General features: G+C 41.3%; 1 protein-coding gene across 2 annotated transcripts in view; it reads left to right on the plus strand.

Annotated features, from left to right (window-relative positions):
- Positions 1-24,423, plus strand: part of LOC139747246 (translation factor GUF1, mitochondrial-like) — a 324,019-nt gene that overhangs the window by 19,144 nt on the left and 280,452 nt on the right. For both annotated transcript variants that reach the window (XM_071659309.1, XM_071659310.1), the window contains exon 2: positions 21,780-21,982. In XM_071659309.1, the coding sequence (XP_071515410.1) occupies positions 21,780-21,982 (203 nt within the window). The remainder of the gene's footprint in view (positions 1-21,779; positions 21,983-24,423) is intronic.

A 24,423-nucleotide genomic window follows, 5' to 3' on the forward strand; every position in this document is an offset into this window, starting at 1 on the left:
AGCTAGAGACTGAGTGTAAAAGAAATTTGGCGCTACCTCCTAGCGCTACCTCGTGCACATGCGGGGGAGGCGGTTGTTATATCGTGTGGCGGGATGGGGATGGGAAGGAATGAAGGCAGATAGTATGAATAATGTACGTGTGTATATATGTACATGTCTGTGTGTGTATATATATATGTATACGTTGAGATGTATAGATATGTATATGAGTGTGTGTTGACGTGTATGTATATACATGTGTATGTGGGTGGGTTGGACCATTCTTTTGTCTGTTTCCTTGTGTAACATTGCTAACGTGGGACACAGCGGCAAAGTAAAATAAATGAATTAATAAATGAATTATATATATTTTTTTTTTTTTTTTAAACTATTCGCCATTTCCCGCGTTAGCGAGGTAGCATTAAGAACAGAGAACTGGGCCACTGAGGGAATATCCTCACCTGGCCCCCTCTGTTCCTTCTTTTGGAAAATTAAAAAAAAAACGAGAGGGGAGGATTTCCAGCCCCCCGCTCCCTCCCCTTTTAGTCGCCTTCTACGACACGCAGGGAATACGTGGGAAGTATTCTTAATCCCCTATCCCCAGGGAAAATATATATATATATATATATATATATATATATATATATATATATATATATATATATATATATATATATATATATATATCTATCAACTCTATCATATGCCTTCTCCAGATCCATAAATGCTACATACAAATCCATTTGCTTTTCTAAGTATTTCTCACATACATTCTTCAAAGCAAACACCTGATCCACACATCCTCTACCACTTCTGAAACCACACTGCTCTTCCCCAATCTGATGCTCTGTACATGCCTTCACCCTCTCAATCAATACCCTCCCATATAATTTACCAGGAATACTCAACAAACTTATACCTCTGTAATTTGAGCACTCACTCTTATCCCCTTTGCCTTTGTACAATGGCACTATGCACGCATTCCGCCAATCCTCAGGCACCTCACCATGAGTCATACATACATTAAATAACCTTACCAACCAGTCAACAATACAGTCACCCCCTTTTTTAATAAATTCCACTGCAATACCATCCAAACCTGCTGCCTTGCCGGCTTTCATCTTCCGCAAAGCTTTCACTACCTCTTCTCTGTTTACCAAATCATTTTCCCTAACCCTCTCACTCTGCACACCACCTCAACCAAAACACCCTATATCTGCCACTCTATCATCAAACACATTCAACAAACCTTCGAAATACTCACTCCATCTCCTTCTCACATCACCACTACTTGTTATCACCTCCCCATTTGCGCCCTTCACTGAAGTTCCCATTTGCTCCCTTGTCTTACGCACTTTATTTACCTCCTTCCACAACATCTTTTTATTCTCCCTAAAATTTAATGATACTATATATATATATATATATATATATATATATATATATATATATATATATATATATATATATATATATATTTTTTTTTTTTATACTTTGTCGCTGTCTCCCGCGTTTGCGAGGTAGCGCAAGGAAACAGACGAAAGAAATGGCCCAACCCCCCCCATACACATGTATATACATACGTCCACACACGCAAATATACATACCTACACAGCTTTCCATGGTTTACCACAGACGCTTCACATGCCTTGATTCAATCCACTGAATCAAGGCATGTGAAGCGTCTGGGGTAAACCATGGAAAGCTGTGTAGGTATGTATATATATATATATATATATATATATATATATATATATATACATATATATATATATATATATATATATATGGAAGCGGAAGTGGATCATAGGGTGGGGGAGGGGGCGAAAATTCTGGGGGCCTTGAAGAATGTGTGGAAGTCGAGGACATTATCTCGGAAAGCAAAAATGGGTATGTTTGAAGGAATAGTGGTTCCAACAATGTTGTATGGTTGCGAGGCGTGGGCTATGGATAGAGTTGTGCGCAGGAGGATGGATGTGCTGGAAATGAGATGTTTGAGGATAATGTGTGGTGTGAGGTGGTTTGATCGAGTGAGTAACGTAAGGGTAAGAGAGATGTGTGGAAATAAAAAGAGCGTGGTTGAGAGAGCAGAAGAGTGTGTTTTGAAGTGGTTTGGGCACATGGAGAGGATGAGTGAGGAAAGATTGACCAAGAGGATATATGTGTCGGAGGTGGAGGGAACGAGGAGAAGAGGGAGACCAAATTGGAGGTGGAAAGATGGAGTGAAAAAGATTTTGTGTGATCGGGGCCTGAGCATGCAGGAAGGTGAAAGGAGGGCAAGGAATAGAGTGAATTGGAGCGATGTGGTATACCGGGGTTGACGTGCTGTCAGTGGATTGAATCAAGGCATGTGTAGCGTCTGGGGTAAACCATGGAAAGCTGTGTAGGTATGTGTATTTGCGTGGGTGGACGTGTGTTTATGCATGTGTGTGGGGGGCCATTTCTTTCGTCTGTTTCCTTGCGCTACCTCGCAAACGCGGGAGACAGCGACAAAGTATAAAAAAAAAAAAAAATATATATATATATATATATATATATATCTTTCTTTCATACTATTCGCAATTTCCCACATTAGCAAGGTAGCATTAAGAACAGAGGACTGGGCCTTTGAGGGAATATCCTCACCTGTTCCTTCTTTTGGAAAATTAAAAAATAAACGAGAGGGGGAGGATTTCCTGCTCCCCGCTCCCTTCCCTTTCAGTCACCTTCTACGACACGCAGGGAATACGTGGGAAGTATTCTTTCTCCCCTATCCCCAGGGATACCCTATCCCAAGGGATGATATATATATGTATATATATGAGTTGGGGTGAGAGAGTATCATTAAATTTTAGAGAGAATAAAAAGATGTTGTGGAAGGAGGTAAATAAAGTGCGTAAGACAAGGGAGCAAATGGGAACTTCAGTGAAGGGCGCAAATGGGGAGGTGATAACAAGTAGTGGTGATGTGAGAAGGAGATAGAGTGAGTATTTTGAAGGTTTGTTGAATGTGTTTGATGATAGAGTGGCAGATATAGGGTGTTTTGGTCGAGGTGGTGTGCAAAGTGAGAGGGTTAGGGAAAATGATTTGGTAAACAGAGAAGAGGTAGTAAAAGCTTTGTGGAAGATGAAAGCCGGCAAGGCAGCAGGTTTGGATGGTATTGCAGTGGAATTTATTAAAAAAGGGGGTGACTGTATTATTGACTGGTTGGTAAGGTTATTTAATGTATGTATGACTCATGGTGAGGTGCCTGAGGATTGGCAGAATGCGTGCATAGTGCCATTGTACAAAGGCAAAGGGGATAAAAGTGAGTGCTCAAATTACAGAGGTATAAGTTTGTTGAGTATTCTTGGTAAATTATATGGGAGGGTATTGATTGAGAGGGTGAAGGCATGTACAGAGCATCAGATTGGGGAAGAGCAGTGTGGTTTCAGAAGTGGTAGAGGATGTGTAGATCAGGTGTTTGCTTTGAAGAATGTATGTGAGAAATACTTAGAAAAGCAAGTGGATTTGTATGTAGCATTTATGGATCTGGAGAAGGCATATGATAGAGTTGATAGAGATGCTCTGCGGAAGGTATTAAGAATATATGGTGTGGGAGGCAAGTTGTTAGAAGCAGTGAAAAGTTTTTATTGAGGATGTAAGGCATGTGTACGTCAAGTAAGAGAGGAAAGTGATTGGTTCTCAGTGAATGTAGGTTTGCGGCAGGGGCGTGTGATGTCTCCATGGCTGTTTAATTTGTTTATGGATGGGGTTGTTAGGGAGGTGAATGCAAGAGTTTTGGAAAGAGGGGCAAGTATGAAGTCTGTTGGGGATGAGAGAGCTTGGGAAGTAAGTCAGTTGTTGTTCGCTGATGATACAGCGCTGGTGGCTGATTCATGTGAGAAACTGCAGAAGCTGGTGACTGAGTTTGGTATAGTGTGTGAAAGAAGAAAGTTAAGAGGAAATGTGAATAAGAGCAAGGTTATTAGGTATAATAGGGTTGAGGGTTAAGTCAATTGGGAGGTAAGTTTGAATGGAGAAAAACTGGAGGAAGTAAAGTGTTTTAGATATCTGGGAGTGGATCTGGCAGCGGATGGAACCATGGAAGCGGAAGTGGATCATAGGGTGGGGAAGGGGGCGAAAATTCTGGGAGCCTTGAAGAATGTGTGGAAGTCAAGAACATTATCTCGGAAAGCAAAAATGGGTATGTTTGAAGGAATAGTGGTTCCAACAATGTTGTATGGTTGTGAGGCGTGGGCTATGGATAGAGTTGTGCGCAGGAGGATGGATGTGCTGGAAATGAGATGTTTGATGACAATGTGTGGTGTGGGTGGTTTGATCGAGTAAGTAACGTAAGGGTAAGAGAGATGTGTGGAAATAAAAAGAGCGTGGTTGAGAGAGCAGAAGAGGGTGTTTTGAAATGGTTTGGGCACATGGAGAGAATGAGTGAGGAAAGATTGACCAAGAGGATATATGTGTCGGAGGTGGAGGGAACGAGGAGAAGTGGGAGACCAAATTGGAGGTGGAAAGATGGAGTGAAAAAGATTTTGTGTGATCGGGGCCTGAACATGCAGGAGGGTGAAAGGAGGGCAAGGAATAGAGTGAATTGGATCGATGTGGTATACCGGGGTTGACGTGCTGTCAGTGGATTGAATCAGGGCGTGTGAGCGTCTGGGGTAAACGATGGAAAGCTGTGTAGGTATGTATATTTGCGTGTGTGGACGTATGTATATACATGTGTATGGGGGTGGGTTGGGCCATTTCTTTCGTGTGTTTCCTTGCGCTACCTCGGAAATGCGGGAGACAGCGACAAAAAAAAAAATATATCTTTATTTCTTTCAAACTATTCGCCATTTCCTGCATTAGCGAGATAGTGTTAAGAACAGAGGACTGGGCCTTAGAGGGAATATCCTCACTGGCCCTCTTCTCTGTTCCTTCTTTTGGAAAATTAAAAAAAACGAGAGGGGAGGATTTCCAGCCCCCCCGCTCCCTCCCCTTTTAGTCGCCTTCTCCGTCACACAGGGAATACGTGGGAAGTATTCTTTCTCCCCTATCCCTAGGGATAATATATATATATATATATATATATATATATATATATTTTTTTTTTTTTTTTTTTTTTTTGCTTTGTCGCTGTCTCCCGCATTTGCGAGGTAGCGCAAGGAAACAGATGAAAGAAATGGCCCAACCCACCCCCATACACATGTATATACATACGTCCACACACGCAATATACATACCTACACAGCTTTCCATGGTTTACCCCAGACGCTTCACATGCCTTGATTCAATCCACTGACAGCACGTCAACCCCGGTATACCACATCGCTCCAATTCACTCTATTCCTTGCCCTCCTTTCACCCTCCTGCATGTTCAGGCCCCGATCACACAAAATCTTTTTCACTCCATCTTTCCACCTCCAATTTGGTCTCCCTCTTCTCCTCGTTCCCTCCACCTCCGACACATATATCCTCTTGGTCAATCTTTCCTCACTCATTCTCTCCATGTGACCAAACCATTTCAAAACACTCTCTTCTGCTCTCTCAACCACGCTCTTTTTATTTCCACACATCTCTCTTACCCTTGCATTACTTACTCAATCAAACCACCTCACACCACATATTGTCCTCAAACATCTCATTTCCAGCACCTCCACCCTCCTCCGCACAACTCTATCCATAGTCCATGCCTCGCAACCATACAACATTGCTGGAACCTCTATTCCTTCAAACATAGCCATTTTTGCTTTCGGAGATAATATTCTCGACTTCCAAACATTCTTCAAGGCTCCCAGATTTTCGCCCCCTCACCCACCCTATGATTCACTTCCGCTTCCATGGTTCCATCCGCTGCCAGATCCACTCCCAGATATCTAAAACACTTTACTTCCTCCAGTTTTTCTCCATTCAAACTTACCTCCCAATTGACTTTACCCTCAAACCTACTGTACCTAATAACCTTGCTCTTACTCACATTTACTTTTAACTTTCTTCTTTCACACACTTTACCAAACTCAGTCACCAGCTTCTGCAGTTTCTCACATGAATCAGCCACCAGTGCTGTATCATCAGCGAACAACAACTGACTTACTTCCCAAGCTCTCTCATCCCCAACAGACTTCATACTTGCCCCTCTTTCCAAAACTCTTGCATTCACCTCCCTAACAACCCCATCCATAAACAAATTAAACAGCCATGGAGATGTCACACATTCCTGCCGCAAACCTACATTCACTGAGAACCAATCACTTTCCTCTCTTCCTACACGTACACATGCCTTACATCCTCGATAAAAACTTTTCACTGCTTCTAACAACTTGCCTCCCACACCATATATTCTTAGTACCTTCCCCAGAGCATCTCTATCAACTCTATCATATGCCTTCTCCAGATCCATAAATGCTACATACAAATCCATTTGCTTTTCTAAGTATTTCTCACATACATTCTTCAAAGCAAACACCTGATCTACACATCCTCTACCACTTCTGAAACCACACTGCTCTTCTCCAATCTGATGCTCTGTACATGCCTTCACCCTCTCAATCAATACCCTCCCATATAATTTACCAGGAATACTCAACAAACTTATACCTCTGTAATTTGAGCACTCACTCTTATCCCCTTTGCCTTTGCACAATGGCACTATGCACGCATTCCGCCAATCCTCAGGCACCTCACCATGAGTCATATGTACATTAAATAACCTTACCAAGCAGTCAACAATACAGGCACCCCCTTTTTTAATAAATTCCACTGCAATACCATCCAAACCTGCTGCCTTGCCGGCTTTCATCTTCTGCAAAGCTTTTACTACCTCTTCTCTGTTTACCAAATCATTTTCCCTAACCCTCTCACTTAGCACACCACCTCGACCAAAACACCCTATATCTGCCACTCTATCATGAAACACATTCAACAAACCTTCAAAATACTCACTCCATCTCCTTCTCACATCAATACTACTTGTTATCACCTCCCCATTAGCCCCCTTCACTGAAGTTCCCATTTGCTCCCTTGTCTTAGGCACTTTATTTACCTCCTTCCAGACATCTTTTTATTCTCCCTAAAATTTCATGATACTCTCTCACCCCAACTCTCATTCGCCCGCTTTTTCACCTCTTGCAAATTTCTCTTGACCTCCTGTCTCTTTCTTTTATACATCCCCCACTCATTTGCATTTTTTCCCTGCAAAAGTCGTCCAAATGCCTCTCTCTTCTCTTTCACTAATAATCTTACTTCTTCATCCCACCACTCACTACCCTCTCTAATCAACCCAACTCCCATGCTTCTCATGCCACAAGCATCTTTTGCGCAAGCTATCATTGCTTCCCTAAATACGTCACATTCCTCCTTCACTTCCCCTACCTCCTTTGTTCTCACCTTTTTCCATTCTGTACTAAGTCTCTCCTGGTACTTCCTCACACAAGTCTCCTTCCCAAGCTTACTTTTTTTTTTTTTCATACTATTCGCCATTTCCCACAATAGCGAGTTAGCGTTAAGAACAGAGGACTGGGCCTTTCAGGGAATATCCTCACCTGGCCCCCTTCTCTGTTCCTTCTTTTGCAAAAAAAAAAAAAAAACAAGAGGGAGGATATATATATATATATATTATATATATGGTAAGGTTTTTTTTGGTCTGTTTTCATGGCACTACCTTGCTGAAGCAGGGGGTAGTGATGCTGTTCCCTGTGGGGCGGGATGGCGACAGGAATGAATGAAGGCAAGCAAGTATGAATATGTACATGTTTATATATGTATATGTCTGTGTTTGTGTATGTATATGTATATATATACTAATATGTGTATGTATGTATATGTGTATAAGGGCATTTATGTATATATATATATATATGTATATATGTATATGTATATATATATATGTATATATATATATATATATATATGTATATATATTGAGAGTATTGATTGAGAGGGTGAAGGCATGTACAGAGCATCAGATTGGGGAAGAGCAGTGCGGTTTCAGAAGTGGTAGAGGATGTGTGGATCAGGTGTTTGCTTTGAAGAATGAATGTGAGAAATACTTAGAAAAGCAAATGGATTTGTATGTAGCATTTATGGATCTGGAGAAGGCATATGATAGAGTTGATAGAGATGCTCTGTGGAAGGTATTAAGAATATATGGTGTGGGAGGCAAGTTGTTAGAAGCAGTGAAAAGTTTTTATCGAGGATGTAAGGCATGTGTACGTGTAGGAAGAGAGGAAAGTGATTGGTTCTCAGTGAATGTAGGTTTGCGGCAGGGGTGTGTGATGTCTCCATGGTTGTTTAATTTGTTTATGGATGGGGTTGTTAGGGAGGTAAATGCAAGAGTCCTGGAAAGAGGGGCAAGTATGAAGTCTGTTGGGGATGAGAGAGCTTGGGAAGTGAGTCAGTTGTTGTTCGCTGATGATACAGCGCTGGTGGCTGATTCATGTGAGAAACTGCAGAAGCTGGTGACTGAGTTTGGTAAAGTGTGTGGAAGAAGAGAGTTAAGAGTAAATGTGAATAAGAGCAAGGTTATTAGGTACAGTAGGGTTGAGGGTCAAGTCAATTGGGAGGTGAGTTTGAATGGAGAAAAACTGGAGGAAGTGAAGTGTTTTAAATATCTGGGAGTGGATCTGTCAGCGGATGGAACCATGGAAGCGGAAGTGGATCATAGGGTGGGGGAGGGGGCGAAAATTTTGGGAGCCTTGAAAAATGTGTGGAAGTCGAGAACATTATCTCGGAAAGCAAAAATGGGTATGTTTGAAGGAATAGTGGTTCCAACAATGTTGTATTGTTGCGAGGCGTGGGCTATGGATAGAGTTGTGCGCAGGAGGATGGATGTGCTGGAAATGAGATGTTTGAGGACAATGTGTGGTGTGAGGTGGTTTGATCGAGTAAGTAACGTAAGGGTAAGAGAGATGTGTGGAAATAAAAAGAGCGTGGTTGAGAGAGCAGAAGAGGGTGTTTTGAAATGGTTTGGGCACATGGAGAGAATGAGTGAGGAAAGATTGACCAAGAGGATATATGTGTCGGAGGTGGAGGGAACGAGGAGAAGAGGGAGACCAAATTGGAGGTGGAAAGATGGAGTGAAAAAGATTTTGTGTGATCGGGGCCTGAACATGCAGGAGGGTGAAAGGAGGGCAAGGAATAGAGTGAATTGGAGCGATGTGGTATACGGGGGTTGACGTGCTGTCAGTGGATTGAATCAAGGCATGTGAAGCGTCTGGGGTAAACCATGGAAAGCTGTGTAGGTATGTATATTTGCGTGTGTGGACGTGTGTATGTACATGTGTATGGGGGGGGGGGTTGGGCCATTTCTTTCGTCTGTTTCCTTGCGCTACCTCGCAAACGCAGGAGACAGCGACAAAGTATAAAAAAAAAAAAAAAATATATATATATATATATATATATATATATATATATATATATATATATATATATATATATATATATGTACTTCCCATGTATTCCCCGCGTGTCGTAGAAGGCGACTAAAAGGGAAGGGAGTGGGGGGCTGGAAATCCTCCCCTCTGTTTTTTTTTTTTTTTTTTTTTTTTTTTTTTTAAAGAAGTAACAGAAGGGGGCCAGGTGAGGATATTCCCTCAAGGGCCCAGTCCTCTGTTCTTAATGCTACCTCGCTATCACGGGAAATGGCGAATAGTTTGAAAGAAAGATATATATATATATATATAGTAGTAAAAACTTTGCGGAAGATGAAAGCTTGCAAGGCAGCGGGTTTGGATGGCATTGCAGTGGAATTTATTAAGAAAGGGGGTAACTGTATTATTGACTGGTTGGTAAGGTTATATGATGTATGTATGACTCATGGTGAGGTGCCTGAGGATTGGCGGAATGTTTCCATATTGCCATTGCACAAAGGCAAAGGGGATAAAAGTGAGTGCTCAAATTACAGAGGTATAACTTTGTTGAGTAATCTTGGGAAATTATATGGGATGGTATTGTTAGCGAGGGTGAAGGCATGTACCGAGCATCAGATTGGAGAAGAGCAGTTTGGTTTTAGGAGTGGTAGAGGATGTGTGAATCAGGTGTTGCTTTGAAGAATGTATGTGAGAAATACTTAGAAAAGCAAATGGATTTGTATGTAGCATTTTTGTATCTGGAGAAGGCATATGATAGAGTTGATAGAGATGCTCTATGGAAGGTATTAAGAATATATGGCGTGTGAGGCAAGGTGTTAGAACCAGTGAAAAGTTTTTATCAAGGATGTAAGGCATGTGTATGTGTAGGAAGAGAGGAAAGTGATTGGTTCTCAGTGAATGTTGGTTTGTAGCAGGGGTGTGTGATGTCTCCATGCTTGTTTAATTTGTTTATGGATGGGGTTGTTAGGGAAGTGAATGTAAGAGTTTTGGAAAGAGGGGCAAGTATGCAGTTTGTTGTGGATGAGAGAGCTTGGGAAGTGAGTCAGTTGTTGTTCGCTGATGATACAGTGCTGGTGGCTGATTCATGTGAGAAACTGCAGAAGCTGGCGACTGAGTTTGGTAAAGTGTGTGAAAGAAGATAGCTGAGAGTAAATGTGAATAATAGCAAGGTTATTAGGTACAGTAGGGTTAAGGGACAAGTCAATTGGGAGGTAAGTTTGAATGGAGAAAAACTGGAGGAAGTAAAGTGTTTTAGGTATTTGGGAGTGGATTTCGCAGCGGATGGAACCATGGAAGCGGAAGTGAATCATAGGGTGGGGGAGTGGGCGAAAGTTCTGGGAGCCTTGAAGAATCTGTGGAAGTCGAGAACGTTATCTCAGAGAGCAAAAATGGGTATGTTTGAAGGAATAGTGGTTCCAACAATGTTATATAGTTGCAAGATGTGGGCTATTGATAGAGTTATGCAGAGGAGGTGGATGTGCTGGAAATGGGATTTTTGAGGTCAATATGTGGTGTGAGGTGGTTTGATCGAGTAAATGATAATAGGGTAAGAGAGATGTGTGGTAATAAAAAGAGTGTGGTTGAGAGAGCAGAAGAGGGTGTTCTGAAATGGTTTGGTCACATGGAGAGAATGAGTGAGGAAAGATTGATGAAGAGGATATGTGTGTCAGAGGTGGAGGAACAAGAAGTGGGAGACCAAATTGGCGGTGGAAAGATGGAATGAAAAAGATTTTGAGTGATTAGGGCCTGAGCATGCAGGAGGATGAAAGTCGTGCAAGGAATCGAGTGAATTGGAATGATGTGGTATACTTAGGTCGATGTCCTGTCAATGGATTCACCCAGGGCATGTGAAGCATCTGGGGTAAATCATGGAAAGTTCTGTGGGGCCTGGATGTGGAAATTGAGGTGTGGTTTCGTTGCATTATTACATGACAGCTAGAGACTTAGTGTGAACGAATGTGGCCTTTGCTGTCTTTTCCTAGCGCTACCCCGCGCACATGGAGGGGAAGGAGTTGTTATTTCATGTTTTTCAGGGTGGCAATGGGAATGAATAAAGACAGACAGTATGAATTATGTACATATGTATATATGTATATGTCTGTGTTGTATATGTATACGTTGAGATGTATAGGTATGTATATTTGCGTGTGTGGACATGTATGTATATACATGGGTATGTGAGTGGGTTGGGCTATTCTTTCGTCTGTTTCTTTGTGCTACCCCGCTAACGCGGGAGACAGCAACAAAGTAAAATAAATATATTTATTTATTCATTTTGCTTTGTTGCTGTCTCCTGCGTTAGCGAGGTAGCGCAAGGAAACAGATGAAAGAATGGCCCAACCCACCCACATACACATGTATATACATACACGTCCACACACACAAATATACATACCTATACATCTCAACGTATACATATATATACACACACAGACATATACATATATACACATGTACATAATTCATACTGTCTGCCTTTATTCTATCCCATCGCCACACCGCCACACATGAAATAACAACCCCCTCCCCCCTCATGTGCGCGAGTTAGCACTAGGAAAACTCAACAAAGGCCACATTTGTTCACACTCAGTCTCTAGCTATCATGTAATAATGCACCAAAACCATAGTTCCCTTTCCACATCCAGGCCCCATAGAACTTTCCATGGTTTACCCCAGACACTTAACATGCCCTGGTTCAATCCATTGACAGCACGTTGACCCTGGTATATTACATCGTTCCAATTCACTCAATTCCTTGCACGCCTTTCACCCTCCTGCATGTTCAGGCCCCTATCACTCCAAATCTTTTTCACTCCATCCTTCCACCTACAATTTGGTCTCCCACTTCTCATTCTCTCCACCTCTGACACATATATCCTCTTGGTCAGTCTTTCTTCACTCATTCTCTCCATGTGACCAAACCATTTCAAAACACCCTCTTCTGCTCTCTCAACCACTCTCCTTTTATTACCACACATTTCTCTTACCCTATTATTACTTAATCGATCAAACCACCTCATACCACATATTGTCCTCATACATCTCATTTCCAGCCCATCCTCCCTCCTCCGCACAACTCTATCCATAGCTCACGCCTCGCATCCATATAACTTTGTTGGAACCACTATTCCTTCAAACATACCCATTTTTGCTTTCCGAGATAATGTTCTCGACTTCCACACATTTTTCAATGCTCCCAGAACTTTTGCCGTGTCCCCCACCCTTTGGTTCACTTCCGCTTCCTTGGTTCCATCCGCTGCCAAATCCACTCCCAGATATCTAAAACACTTCACTTCCAGTTTTTCTCCATTCAAACTTACCTCCCAGTTGACTTGTCCCTCATTCCTACTGTACCTAATAACCTTGCTCTTATTCACATTTACTCTCAGCTATCTTCTTCTCACACTTTACCAAACTCAGTCACCAGCTTCTGCAGTTTCTCACACGAATCAGCCACCAGTGCTGTATCTTCAGCGAACAACAACTGACTCACTTCCCAAGCTCTCTCATCCGCAACAGACTGTATGGTTGCCCCTCTTTCTAAAACTCCTGCATTCACCTCCCTAACAACCCCATCCATAAACAAATTAAACAACCATGGAGACATCACACACCCCTGCTGGAAACCTATATTCACTGAGAACCAATCACTTTCCTCTCTTCCTACACATACACATGCTTACATCCTTGATAAAAACTTTTCACTGCTTCTAATAGCTTGCCTCCCACACCATATGTTATTAATACCCTCCACAGAGCATCTCTATCAACTCTATCATATACCCTCTCCAGATCCATAAATGCTACATACAAATCCATTAGCTTTTCTAAGTATTTCTCACATACATTCTTCAAAGGAAACACCTGATCCACACATCCTCTACCACTTCTGAAACCACACTTGTCTTCCCCAATCTGATGCTCTGTACATGGCTTTCACCCTCTCAGTCAATCCCCTCTCATATAATTTCCCAAGAATGCTCAACAATCTTATACCTCTGTAATTTGAGCACTCACTTTTATCCCCTTTGCCTTTGTGCAGTGGCACTATGCAAGCATTTCGCCAATCCTCATTCACCTTACCATGAGTCATACACATCAGATAACCTTACCAACCAGTTAACAATATAATCACCCCCTTTTTTAATAAATTCCACTGCAATACCATCCAAACCCTCTGCCATGCCGGCTTTCATCTTCTGCAAAGCTTTTACTACCTCTTCTATGTTTACCAAATCATTTCCATGGTTCCATCCGCTGCCAAATCCACTCCCAGAAGACTTCACTTCCTCTAGTTTTTCTCCATTAAAACTTACCTTCCAATTGACTTGAGCCTCAACCATACTGTACTTAATAACCTTACTCTTATTCACATTTACTCTCAACTTTCTTCTTTCACACACTTTACCAAACTCAGTCACCAGCTTCTGCAGTTTCTCACATGAATCAGCCACCAGCGCTGTTTCATCAGCGAACAACAACTGACTCACTTCCCAAGTTGTCTTATCCACAACAGACTGCATACTTCCCCCTCTTTCCAAAACTCTTGCATTCACCTCCCTAACAACCCCATCCATAAACAAATTAAACAACCATGGAGACATCACACGCCCCTGCCACAAACCTACATTCACTGAGAACCAATCACTTTCCTATCTTCCTAAACGTACACATGCCTTACATCCTTGATAAAAACTTTTCACTGCTTCTAACAACTTGCCTCCCACACCATGTATTCTTATTACCTTCCACAGAGCATCTCTATCAACTCCATCATATGCCTTCTCCAGATCCATAAATGCTACATATGAATCCATTTGCTTTTCTAAGTATTTCTCACATACATTCTTCAAAGCAAACACCTGATCCACACATCCTCTACCACTTCTGAAACCACATTGCTCTTCTCCAATCTGATGCTCTGTACATGCCTTCACCCTTTCAATCAATACCCTCTCATATAGTTTACCAGGAATACTCAACAAACTTATACCTCTGTAATTTGAGCACTCACTCTTATACCCTAGCTCTAGGAAAAGACTTCAAAGGCCACATTCATTAACACTCAGTCTCTAGCTGTCATGTATGATGCACCGAAACCATAGCTCCCTTTCAACATCCAGGCCCCACAAAACTTTCCATCGTTTACCCCAGATGCTTCACATGTCCTGGTTCAATCCATTGACAGCACCTTGACCCCGGTATACCACATCATTCCTATTCACTCTATTCCTTGCATGTCTTTCACCCTCCTGCATGTTCAGGCCCCGATCACTCAAAATCTTTTTCACTCCATCTTTCCACCTCCAATTTGGTCTCCCACTTCCTCGTACCCTCCACCTCTGACACATATATCCTCTTTGTCAATCTTTCTTCACTCATTCTCTCCATGTGACAAAACCATTTCAAAACACCCTCTCCTGCTCTCTCAACCACACTCTTTATTATCACACATCTCTCTTACCCTTTCATTACTTAATCAAACCACCTCACACAACATATTGTCCTCAAACATCTCATTTCCAGCATATCCACCCTCCTCCGCACAACTCTATCTATAGTCCACGCCTCGCAACCATATAACATTGTTGGAACCACTATTCCTTCAAACATACCCATTTTTGCTTTCCAAGATAACGTTCTCGACTTCCACACATTTTTCAATGTTCCGAGAACTTCCCCCCTCCCCCCCCATATGATTCACTTCCACTTCCATGGTTCCATCCACTGCCAAATCCACTCCCAGATATCTAAAGCACTTCACTTCCTCCAGTTTTTCTCCATTCAAACTTACCTCCCAGTAAACTTGCCCCTCAACCCTACTGTACCTAATAACCTTGCTCTTATTCACATTTACTCTCAGCTTTCTTCTTTCACACACTTTACCAAACTCAGTCACCAGCTTCTGCAGTTTTTCACATGAATCAGCCACCAGCGCTGTATCATCAGCGAACAACAACTGACTCACTTCCCAAGCTGTCTCATCCACAACAGACTGCATACTTGCCCCTCTTTCCAAAACTCATGCATTCACCTCCCTAACAACCCCATCCATAAACAAATTAGACAACCATGGAGACATCAAAAGCCCCTGCTGCAAACCAACATTCACTGAGAACCAATCACTTTCCTTTCTTCCTACACGTATACATGCCTTACATCCTTGATAAAAAAGTTTTTATTGCTTCTATTAACTTACCTCTCACACCATATATTCTTAATACCTTCCACAGAGCATCTCTATCAACTCTATCATATGCCTTCTCCAGATCCATGAATGCTACATTCAAATGCATTTGCTTTGCAAGTATTTCTCACATACATTTTTCAATGCAAACACTTGGTCCACACTTCCTGTACCACTTCTGAAACCACACTTATCTTTCTCAATCTGATGCTCTGTACATGCCTTCACCCTCTGAATGAATACCCTCCCATATAATTTCCCAGGAATTCTCAACAAACTTATACTTTTGTAATTTGAGCACTCACCTTTATCCCCTTTGCCTTTGTACAATGGCACTATGCAAGCATTCCGCCAGTTCTCAGGCACCTCACCATGAGTCATTAAAAAACCTTACCAACCAGTCAACAGTACAATCACCCTCTTTTTTAATAAATTCTACTGCAATATCATCTAAACCCGCTGCCTTGCCGGCTTTCATGTTCTGCAAAGCTTTTACTACCTCTTCTTTGTTTACCAAATCATTTTCCCTAACCCTCTCACTTTTATCCCCTTTGCCTTTGTACAATGGCACTATGCAAGCATTCCGCCAGTTCTCATGCATCTCACCATGAGTCATTAAATAACCTTACCAACCAGTCAACAATACAGTCACCCTCTTTTTTAATAAATTCCACTGCAATACCATCTAAACCCACTGTGTTGCCGGCTTTCATGTTCCGCAAAGCTTTTACTACCTCTCCTTTGTTTACCAAATCATTTTCCCTAACCCTCTCACTTTGCACACCACCTCGACCAAAACACCCTATATCTACCACTCTATCAAGAAACACATTCAACAAGCCTTCAAAATACTCACTCCATCTCCTCACGTCAACACTACTTGTTATCACCTCCCCATTTGCCCCCTAAAGTGAGGTTCCCATTTGTTCCCTTGTCTTATGCACTTTATGTACCTCCTTCCAAAACATCTTTTTATTCTCCCTAAAATTTAATGATACTCTCTCACCCCAACTCTCATTTGCCCTCTTTTTGCCACTTGCACCTTTCTCTTGACCTCCTGCCTCTTTCTTTTATACATCTCCTAGTCATTTGCATTATTTCCATGCAAAAATCATCCAAATGCCTCTCTCTTCTCTTTCACTAATAATCTTACTTCATCCCTCCACTCTACCATTTCTAATCTGCCCACCTCCCACTCTTCTCATGCCCAAGCATCTCTCCTGGTACTTCCTTACACAAGTCTCCTTCCCAAGCTCAATTACCCTCATCAAACTCTTCACCCCAACATTCCCTCTTCTTTTCTGAAAACCTCTACAAATCTTCACCTTCGCCTCCACAAGATAATGATTAGACTTCCCTCCAGTTGCATGTCTTAGCACATTAACATCCAAAAGTTTCTCTTTTGCTCACCTATCAATTAACATGTAATCCAATGATGCTCCCTGGCCATCTCTCTGACTTCCATATGTATACTTATGTATGTCTTTTTTGTTAAACCTGGTATTCCCAATCACCAGTCTTTTTCAGCACATAAATCTACAAGCTCTTCACCATTTCCATGTACAACACTGAACGCCCCCATGTACACCAATTATTTCCTCAACTGCCACATTACTCACCTTTGCATGCAAATCACTCATCACTGTAACCCGGCTTCATGCATCAAAACTACTAACACACTCATTTAACTGTTCCCAAAACACTTGCCTCTCATGATCTTTCTTCTCATGCCCAGGTGCATATGCACCAATAATCACCCATCTCTCTCCATCAGCTTTCAGTTTTACCCATATCAATCTAGACTTTACTTTCTTACACTCTATCACATACTCCCACCACTCCTGTTTCAGGTGTAGTGCTACTCCTTCCCTTGCCCTTGTCCTCTCACTAACCCCTGACTTTACTCCCAAGACATTCCCAAACCACTCTTCCCCTTTACCCTTGAGCTTTGTTTCACTCAGAGCCAAAATACCTGGGTTCCTTTCCTCAAACATACTACCCATCTCTCCTTTTTTCTCATTAGGTTACATCCACAGACATTTAGACACCCCAATTTGAGCCTTCGAGGAGGATGAGCACTCCCTGCATGACTCCTTGTTCTGTTTCCCCATTTAGAAAGTTAAAATGCAAAGAGGGGAGGGTTTCTAGCCCCCCCGCTCCCGTCCCCTTTAGTCACCTTCTACGACACATGAGGAATGCGTGGGAAGTATTCTTTCTCCCCTATCCCCAGGTATATTAATGTTATTATTTTAGATTTCTAATAGAACACAGCCCAATAAGCTAGCTGAAAAGCATTTGTAATTTTTGGTTGTAGATAAGGATGACTGATTTTTATACTGCTGTTTATATGTCAAATTTGTAATGTAGTATTGAAGAGTTTCATTTTGTGTCTTATCTTTACCATTTTCCTCTGTTTGTGATCTGTCTAGTGAGCATTGGAAATTCCGTGGTAATACTAGGGTCAAGATTCATTCTGCACCCTTATGATTTAGTGAGAAGGGAACAGCATTTACTTGCCCCTTTCAAATGACGAATGTACATGCAACCTATGCTCATTGAATGGGTCTACCCATAACCAGAAATAGCTGCCTACAGGTTGATACCAGTGACCTGCCTTCCCAATAAATGTTGTGAATGCACATTTCTCTGGAATTTGTGAAGGCATTGGGACATGAGTTGTGACTTGCTGCTGTGGTTAACAGTTAGCCTTTTAAGATCAAGTATTCTTTTTTTTTATTTACTCTTGTATTTATGTTTTGGTACAGATATGTATATCCTTTATTAATAGTTATTACTATTGTCATACCGTTCTTGTTAGGGGTGAAGGTGTAAAGTTATATGACATTGTCCAGCTTGTTTTAAGGATTAGACTATCAGGCCTCTAGTCTCGGGCATCATGGGGTGCTAAGAATCTCTGGGTTTCTGCCTGACTCTACTGCCAATAAGAGGGAGGGCTCTGGCAGTAGTAGTACCAGCTCCTTCCACGACCTTTCCCTCTCTCTGAGACCTTCCTCTTTTCTATTCACTATACCAACATTTGTGGCCTCTCTAGTAACCTCTCTTCAGTTGAACTCCATCTGTCTGGTCCCGCTCTTGATATCTTACTTCTCTCTGAGACATAGCTGTCTGATGATGTTATAACCTCCACTCACAGTTCTGGTTCAAAGGTGGTCTTTGGGCTTATTCCAAGATAAACACACCTGCTGCATGCCTCAAGGGCCTTGAGTCTTAAAACTTTGATGTTATGTGGCTCCCTACTACCACACTTGTCCTCTGTTTCACCTATTGCTTTACTAGTCCTACAAATTTTATGTCCTTCAACTGTCTAAACTCCTACCATGAGACTGTGACATCCTCTTACCCACAAGCCAAGATACTCTTCCTTGGGGATTTCAACATTCACTGCAGGGAATAGTTGAATTCCTCCCATACGAATGGTGTAGGGATCATAGCCCTCATATTCTCCATTCTCAATCATTTAGAGCAAATTATCTCCCACCATACCCATATACCTGACCACTGTGATCTCTCTCCTAATATTCTGGATTTGTTTTTCACCTTTAGTCCATTTCGCCATAGATACACAATCTTGCCCCCAATTGGTTCATCTGATCACACTTTCATAAATGTATCTATTTTAATGTCACCTCCCCCTCCAGCAGCCCCCTCTTTGCGTAAATACTGGCACCTGAACAAAGCTGACAAGAATAATTTGTGTACTTATTTTCTGACTTTACTTCGGCAGATTACTGTCTCTTACATGATGATGCTTTAGTCTCCACCAAACACATAGCAGAGGTTATTTTTATGGAAAATGGAAGCATTTATCCCCTCATCGTCCAAGACTTCTTCATCTAGTCCATGGTTCAACTGTTCCTGTTCTTAGGCCATTCAGTTAAGGGATCAAGCATATTGGGCTTGGAAAAACTCTCCTTCCTCTGGCTCTCACTCAGCTTTTATCTGCCCATAAGCTGTGTAAGCATGTTATGTGTGAGGCAAAGCATTCCTTTATTTAAAGGAAGTTTGATAACTTCTCATCATCCACTGATAGGTCTTTCTGCTCTTTAGCAAAGGGCATCTCTAACAACCTCTGTCACTCTGACTTGCCCTCACTTTTCTGTTCTGATGGTACTATATCTGTATCTCCCTATGATAGAGCAACCCTCTTTGGTTCCCATTCCTCCTCTAACTTCACCTTGGATGACTGTAACATTCTTTCACCCCTTGTTGCTTCCCTTACTACTCCTATGCCTCTTCCCGTAATCACTTTTTGGACTGTCCAAAAAGTGCTTCTTTCTCTGGACACAAGCAAGCTTTATGGTCCTGATGGCATCCATCTCCATGTACTAAAAGAGGGTGTCTCTGAACTCACACCTTTGCATGCTTGTCTTTTCCATTTCTGTTTAAAAACCAAAGTTTTCTTCTCCATGGAAACATGCTTTGACACATCTCATCCCAAAGAAGGGTGACTGTTCTCACCCCTCTACCATTTCCAAAGTCTCTGAATCCTTCCTCAACTCACATATCCTAAACACCTTGAAAATCATAGCCTTGCCTCTGATCACCAGTATGGCTTCCATAATGCGAGATCCACTGGTGATATTCTTTCCTATCTTACTAATGTCTGGTCATCATCTATGAAAGATTTTGGGGACTCATATGTAGTTACCCCTGCCATATCTAAGGCTTTTGACAGGGTGTAACATCAAGGTCTCATTTCTAAGCTTTTGGCTTCCCTCCCTCACTTTGCTCCTCATATATAGCTTCCTGTCTGACTGATCTATCTCTGTGGTTGTTGATAGATCAGCCTCTCCTCCTTTTCTTCATTAACATTGGTTTTTCAATGATTTCCTCTCTACATATAATCCAGTGCACTCATATGCCGACGACTCAACACTGCATTCTTCCACGTTCTTCATTTCTATTCCCTCTTCTCTCACTCAATCTGCAGTTCATCTTGACACAGCTTCCTCAGTAAATTCAGACTTGGACAGGATATCTCAGTGGGGGTACACAAAATTTTTTTAAGTTTAATGCCTCCAAGATCCAATTTCTACCCATCTCTCTATCGAAGACTCCTCTTTACTCAGACCTCTCCTTTGATGGTTCTGTAATTGATTATGCCTCTTGGCTCAATGAAATATTTGGTGTTATTTTAATATCCACTCATTCTTGAAAACTCTTCAATAAGGGAATAGCTAAGTCTGCTTCTAAGAAACTGGATGTACTGTTTAGATGTCAAAACTTCTCTTCTGATTAGTTGCTCTATTTATACATAGGACTGGTCTGTCCTTGTATGGAGTACTGCTATCATATTTGGGGTGGTTCTAGCTGTGCATCCTTACTTGACAGAGTTGATTCAAAAGCAGTCCAACTTATAAACTGTCCCTGGCTAACTTTCAAACTTGACTCCCTTGTCCTATGCCACAATTACTTTGGTTTTTGCTCCTGAGAGCTGGCTGCTTGTGTACCTCCACCACTAGCTTGACCATGCAATACTCAGCAAGCTGCTGCATCACATGATTATTCTGCAACTGCTGACAATCAAGGGTGTGCCATTTTGATACCTGCTTATTTCCCTACATGGTGAAGCTTTGGAACTCTCTACTCTCTCATGTCTTTTCTCAGTAACTATAACCTGGCACATGTCAAAAGACAGGTCTTTGAATTCCTCAAAAATTCATAAATATTTTCCCTTGTCTTTTCTTTTTCTGTTTCGTGATTCTCTCTGTATTTCAATTAAGGCCGGGTCTTGATGTGGAATTTTGTCCATGACTGGAGTCTTCAACATAAAAAGAGATACAAGGTGGAGAACACAAGTGATTACAACCAGACCAGCTTTCAGCCAACACTCTATGATGTCTTTGTCTGCTGTCTGGCTTTCACTGCCCAGGGCTGGTTGTTGTCCATACCCCTCTATTTAACTAAAGGTTTTGTTAAAAACTGCACTACATGGATGTACAACCCATCTGACATTAGTGTGGGGAACTGAGCATAAACCCTTGATGCAAGGCTAACATACACTGGGTATATCATCCTATGATTATAACAACTTAGTCACACACTATTCTCTTCCCTTAACTATGCAGGTAGTTGTATGATAGGAAGTATGTAACAGTAATTGCACAGAAATGATAAGTATAGCAATTGAATGAAATTACTGGCCTTATTATAACGGTGTAGCCTGAAACCTAAACTGAGTATTGCTAGAGGATCTTTGGTGTTTGTGTGATGTCATCTCAGAAAAAGTCTTTTCCAACATTCAAAACCTACATTTCTATTTTCAGGTACTTGTTCCAGATGAGAGCAAATTCATGGAACATTCAAAGATCATGTCTTTGCCAAAGCATATCCAAGGGGTCCAGAGAAGGCATTTCAGATGACCTTGATTTATCATCATTTCCTCTTGAGCGTATAAGAAACTTTTCTATAATTGCTCATGTTGACCATGGAAAAAGTACTCTTGCAGATCGTATCCTGGAACTGACAGGTGATTACAAAACTTCTGAAATTTATTATTTTGTTTTTAGTGGATTATATAAAAAGAAAATGAAGAGGTTCTAAGAGATGGAAGTGAGTTGGTACATAGGTACCCTCATGCATTATGCATAAAAAAATTGGAATGCAAGTGCTGTTCCATATGACTGAATGGATTCATTGATTCTACTTATTCAGAGAGGAAATGGGGGGAGGGGGTGCTGAAAACCCTTCCTTCTGGTATTTTTGTTTTTGGAAGTTGGAACAGAAGAAAGAGCCAAGCTGATAGTGATCATCATCCTCAGAGGATTTAATCAAGATGAGGAGAGTTATGTGTTAGGTATAAGGAAAGAAACCTGGATGTTCTGGCTTTGAGTGAAACAAAGCTAAAGGGGAAGGTGAAAATTGATATAGGACTGTCTTAGGGTAAAAGTAATGAGTTAGTGGGATGACAAAGGTAGCATTTCTGCTAAAGAAAGAGTTGAGGGAGTATGTGAGTGTAAGGGAAGTGAGCCTCACTCAGATGTGGGTAAAGATTAAAGTTGATAAAGTTAGGTGATTATTAGTACTTATGTACCAAGCCTCAAGAGGACTTATGAAAAGGGATGAGTAGTTTGTGGGGAGAGGAACAAGTGTGTCAGTAGTTTATGAGAGATATTGGTTACTAGTGATTTGAGTGTGAAATTGGATAATTTGCCTGTCAGAGGTATGATTGGTTTTAGGCTGTTGGGTTGGTTTGTTGATCAACCAAGTTGGAAGCTGCAGAGTTCAGGCCCACTTAACCCCTGTATCCTGGCTGGTCTGGTCCATAGCACTCCTAAACTTTCTCTGTTGTCTGGCATTGAAGAGTTTTGGGTCCTGGATGATTAAGGTGTTCTTTTTGTGCATATTGCTCCTTTCGACTTTAGAGTTATTGTTTTTCAAAGTCTTCTGTGCTTGTCATGCCAGTAGAATGTTCTTTCTGAATGTAAGTCAGCAACCATACCTTCTAGGATTTTCCAAGAGTAGATGATGATATACTTTTCCTTCCTTGCTCTGTGGAGTATAGCCTCAGAGATTTCAGCCTTTCCTTGTAATTTAGTTCTTTAACCACATTAACATTGGCTGTAAAAGATCTCTGATTCTTTTCTACTTCTGCGGTTTTGCCTACCTTGTTGGGTGATGTTAGAATGCAGTAATATTCAATTTAACAAAGAATCAGCACCCTAAATGATATCACTAGCATTTCATCACTTGTTTTGAAAGTCTGCAGGATCCAGTCCACCATTCTTTTGCAGGAGGCAATGTTTGTTTTGTTGTGTTCACTGAAAGTTTGGTCATTAATACATTATTACTCTAAGGTCTTTCAGATTATTCCATTGGTTTATAATATTTTTCTGTGTGATATTCTGTTTTGTTTTTCATTTCATTATTTTCCCCATACTGGAAGGGTTAAAACTTGTCCCCATTGAAAAGCATGTTGTTCTTAGTTGCCCAGCTAAAGACTATACATGTGTCTTGATAGTCTTTTGACATCCTCTGTCGATGTGATTTTCTTACTTATTCTTGTAACATCTGCAAAGGATGATATAAAACTGTGGCCCATGCTTACTTCATTGTCTGATATAAGAATTAGGAGCAAGATGGGTGAGAGTACAGTTCCTTGGGGGACTGAGCTTTCTACTGTGGAAATATTGGAGATGGCATGGTTTACAACAATGTGTTCTGATAGTTAAAAAGTTGTATATCCATCTCCCAATTTTTCTGGCTATTCCCTTTTACATTTTATGTGCTGTGACACTATGGTCACATTTATCGGATGAGATTGCAAAGTCTCTATAAATCACATCAGCATTTTCTTCATTTTCTAGAGCTTTAGCAACTAAAAGGAGCAAAGTCTTCCACCTTTGAAACTAAGTTGTGTTGTGTTATGTATATTGTTCAGTTCCATTAATTCAGTCAGTTTGCCCTTTAGGACTCTTCTGAAGATTTTGATGATGAACAGTGCTAGTGCTATCAGTCAATGGTTTTTTTGGGACTTCTTTGCTTCTACCTTTGTGGAGTAGGTGATGTAAGTTTGTTTCAGACTCTCAGGAATAATGCCAGAATCTAGACTTTTTCTCCAGATTATATTTAGTGCTTTTGATAGAAGTATTTTGCATTTCTATGTGAGCATGAGGACTGAGTTCCATGAGTCTGGGCTTAGAGCTGAGTGTATGAACATCCTCTCAGTGGCTGTCTTGAAATCATTTGTTAAGTTGGTGGTATTTGTTGTGTGCAGACTCAGGGGATTACTGTTCAGGGAGAAGTCTGTTTGGTCATATGATTTTTGGCATACTGAATATCAGTTCATATTGCCTTTTTAGAATCTCACTCATCTCCTGGCAGTCATCTGTAAAATATCCTCTGCTTTGTGTGAGCCTGTGGAGTTTTTGATCATGGATTTGTGTTTTGTATTTGAGTAAAAGTATTTTG

The sequence above is a fragment of the Panulirus ornatus genome, chromosome 68 (assembly GCF_036320965.1).
Source record: "Panulirus ornatus isolate Po-2019 chromosome 68, ASM3632096v1, whole genome shotgun sequence".
NCBI classification, from domain to species: Eukaryota; Metazoa; Arthropoda; class Malacostraca; order Decapoda; family Palinuridae; genus Panulirus; species Panulirus ornatus.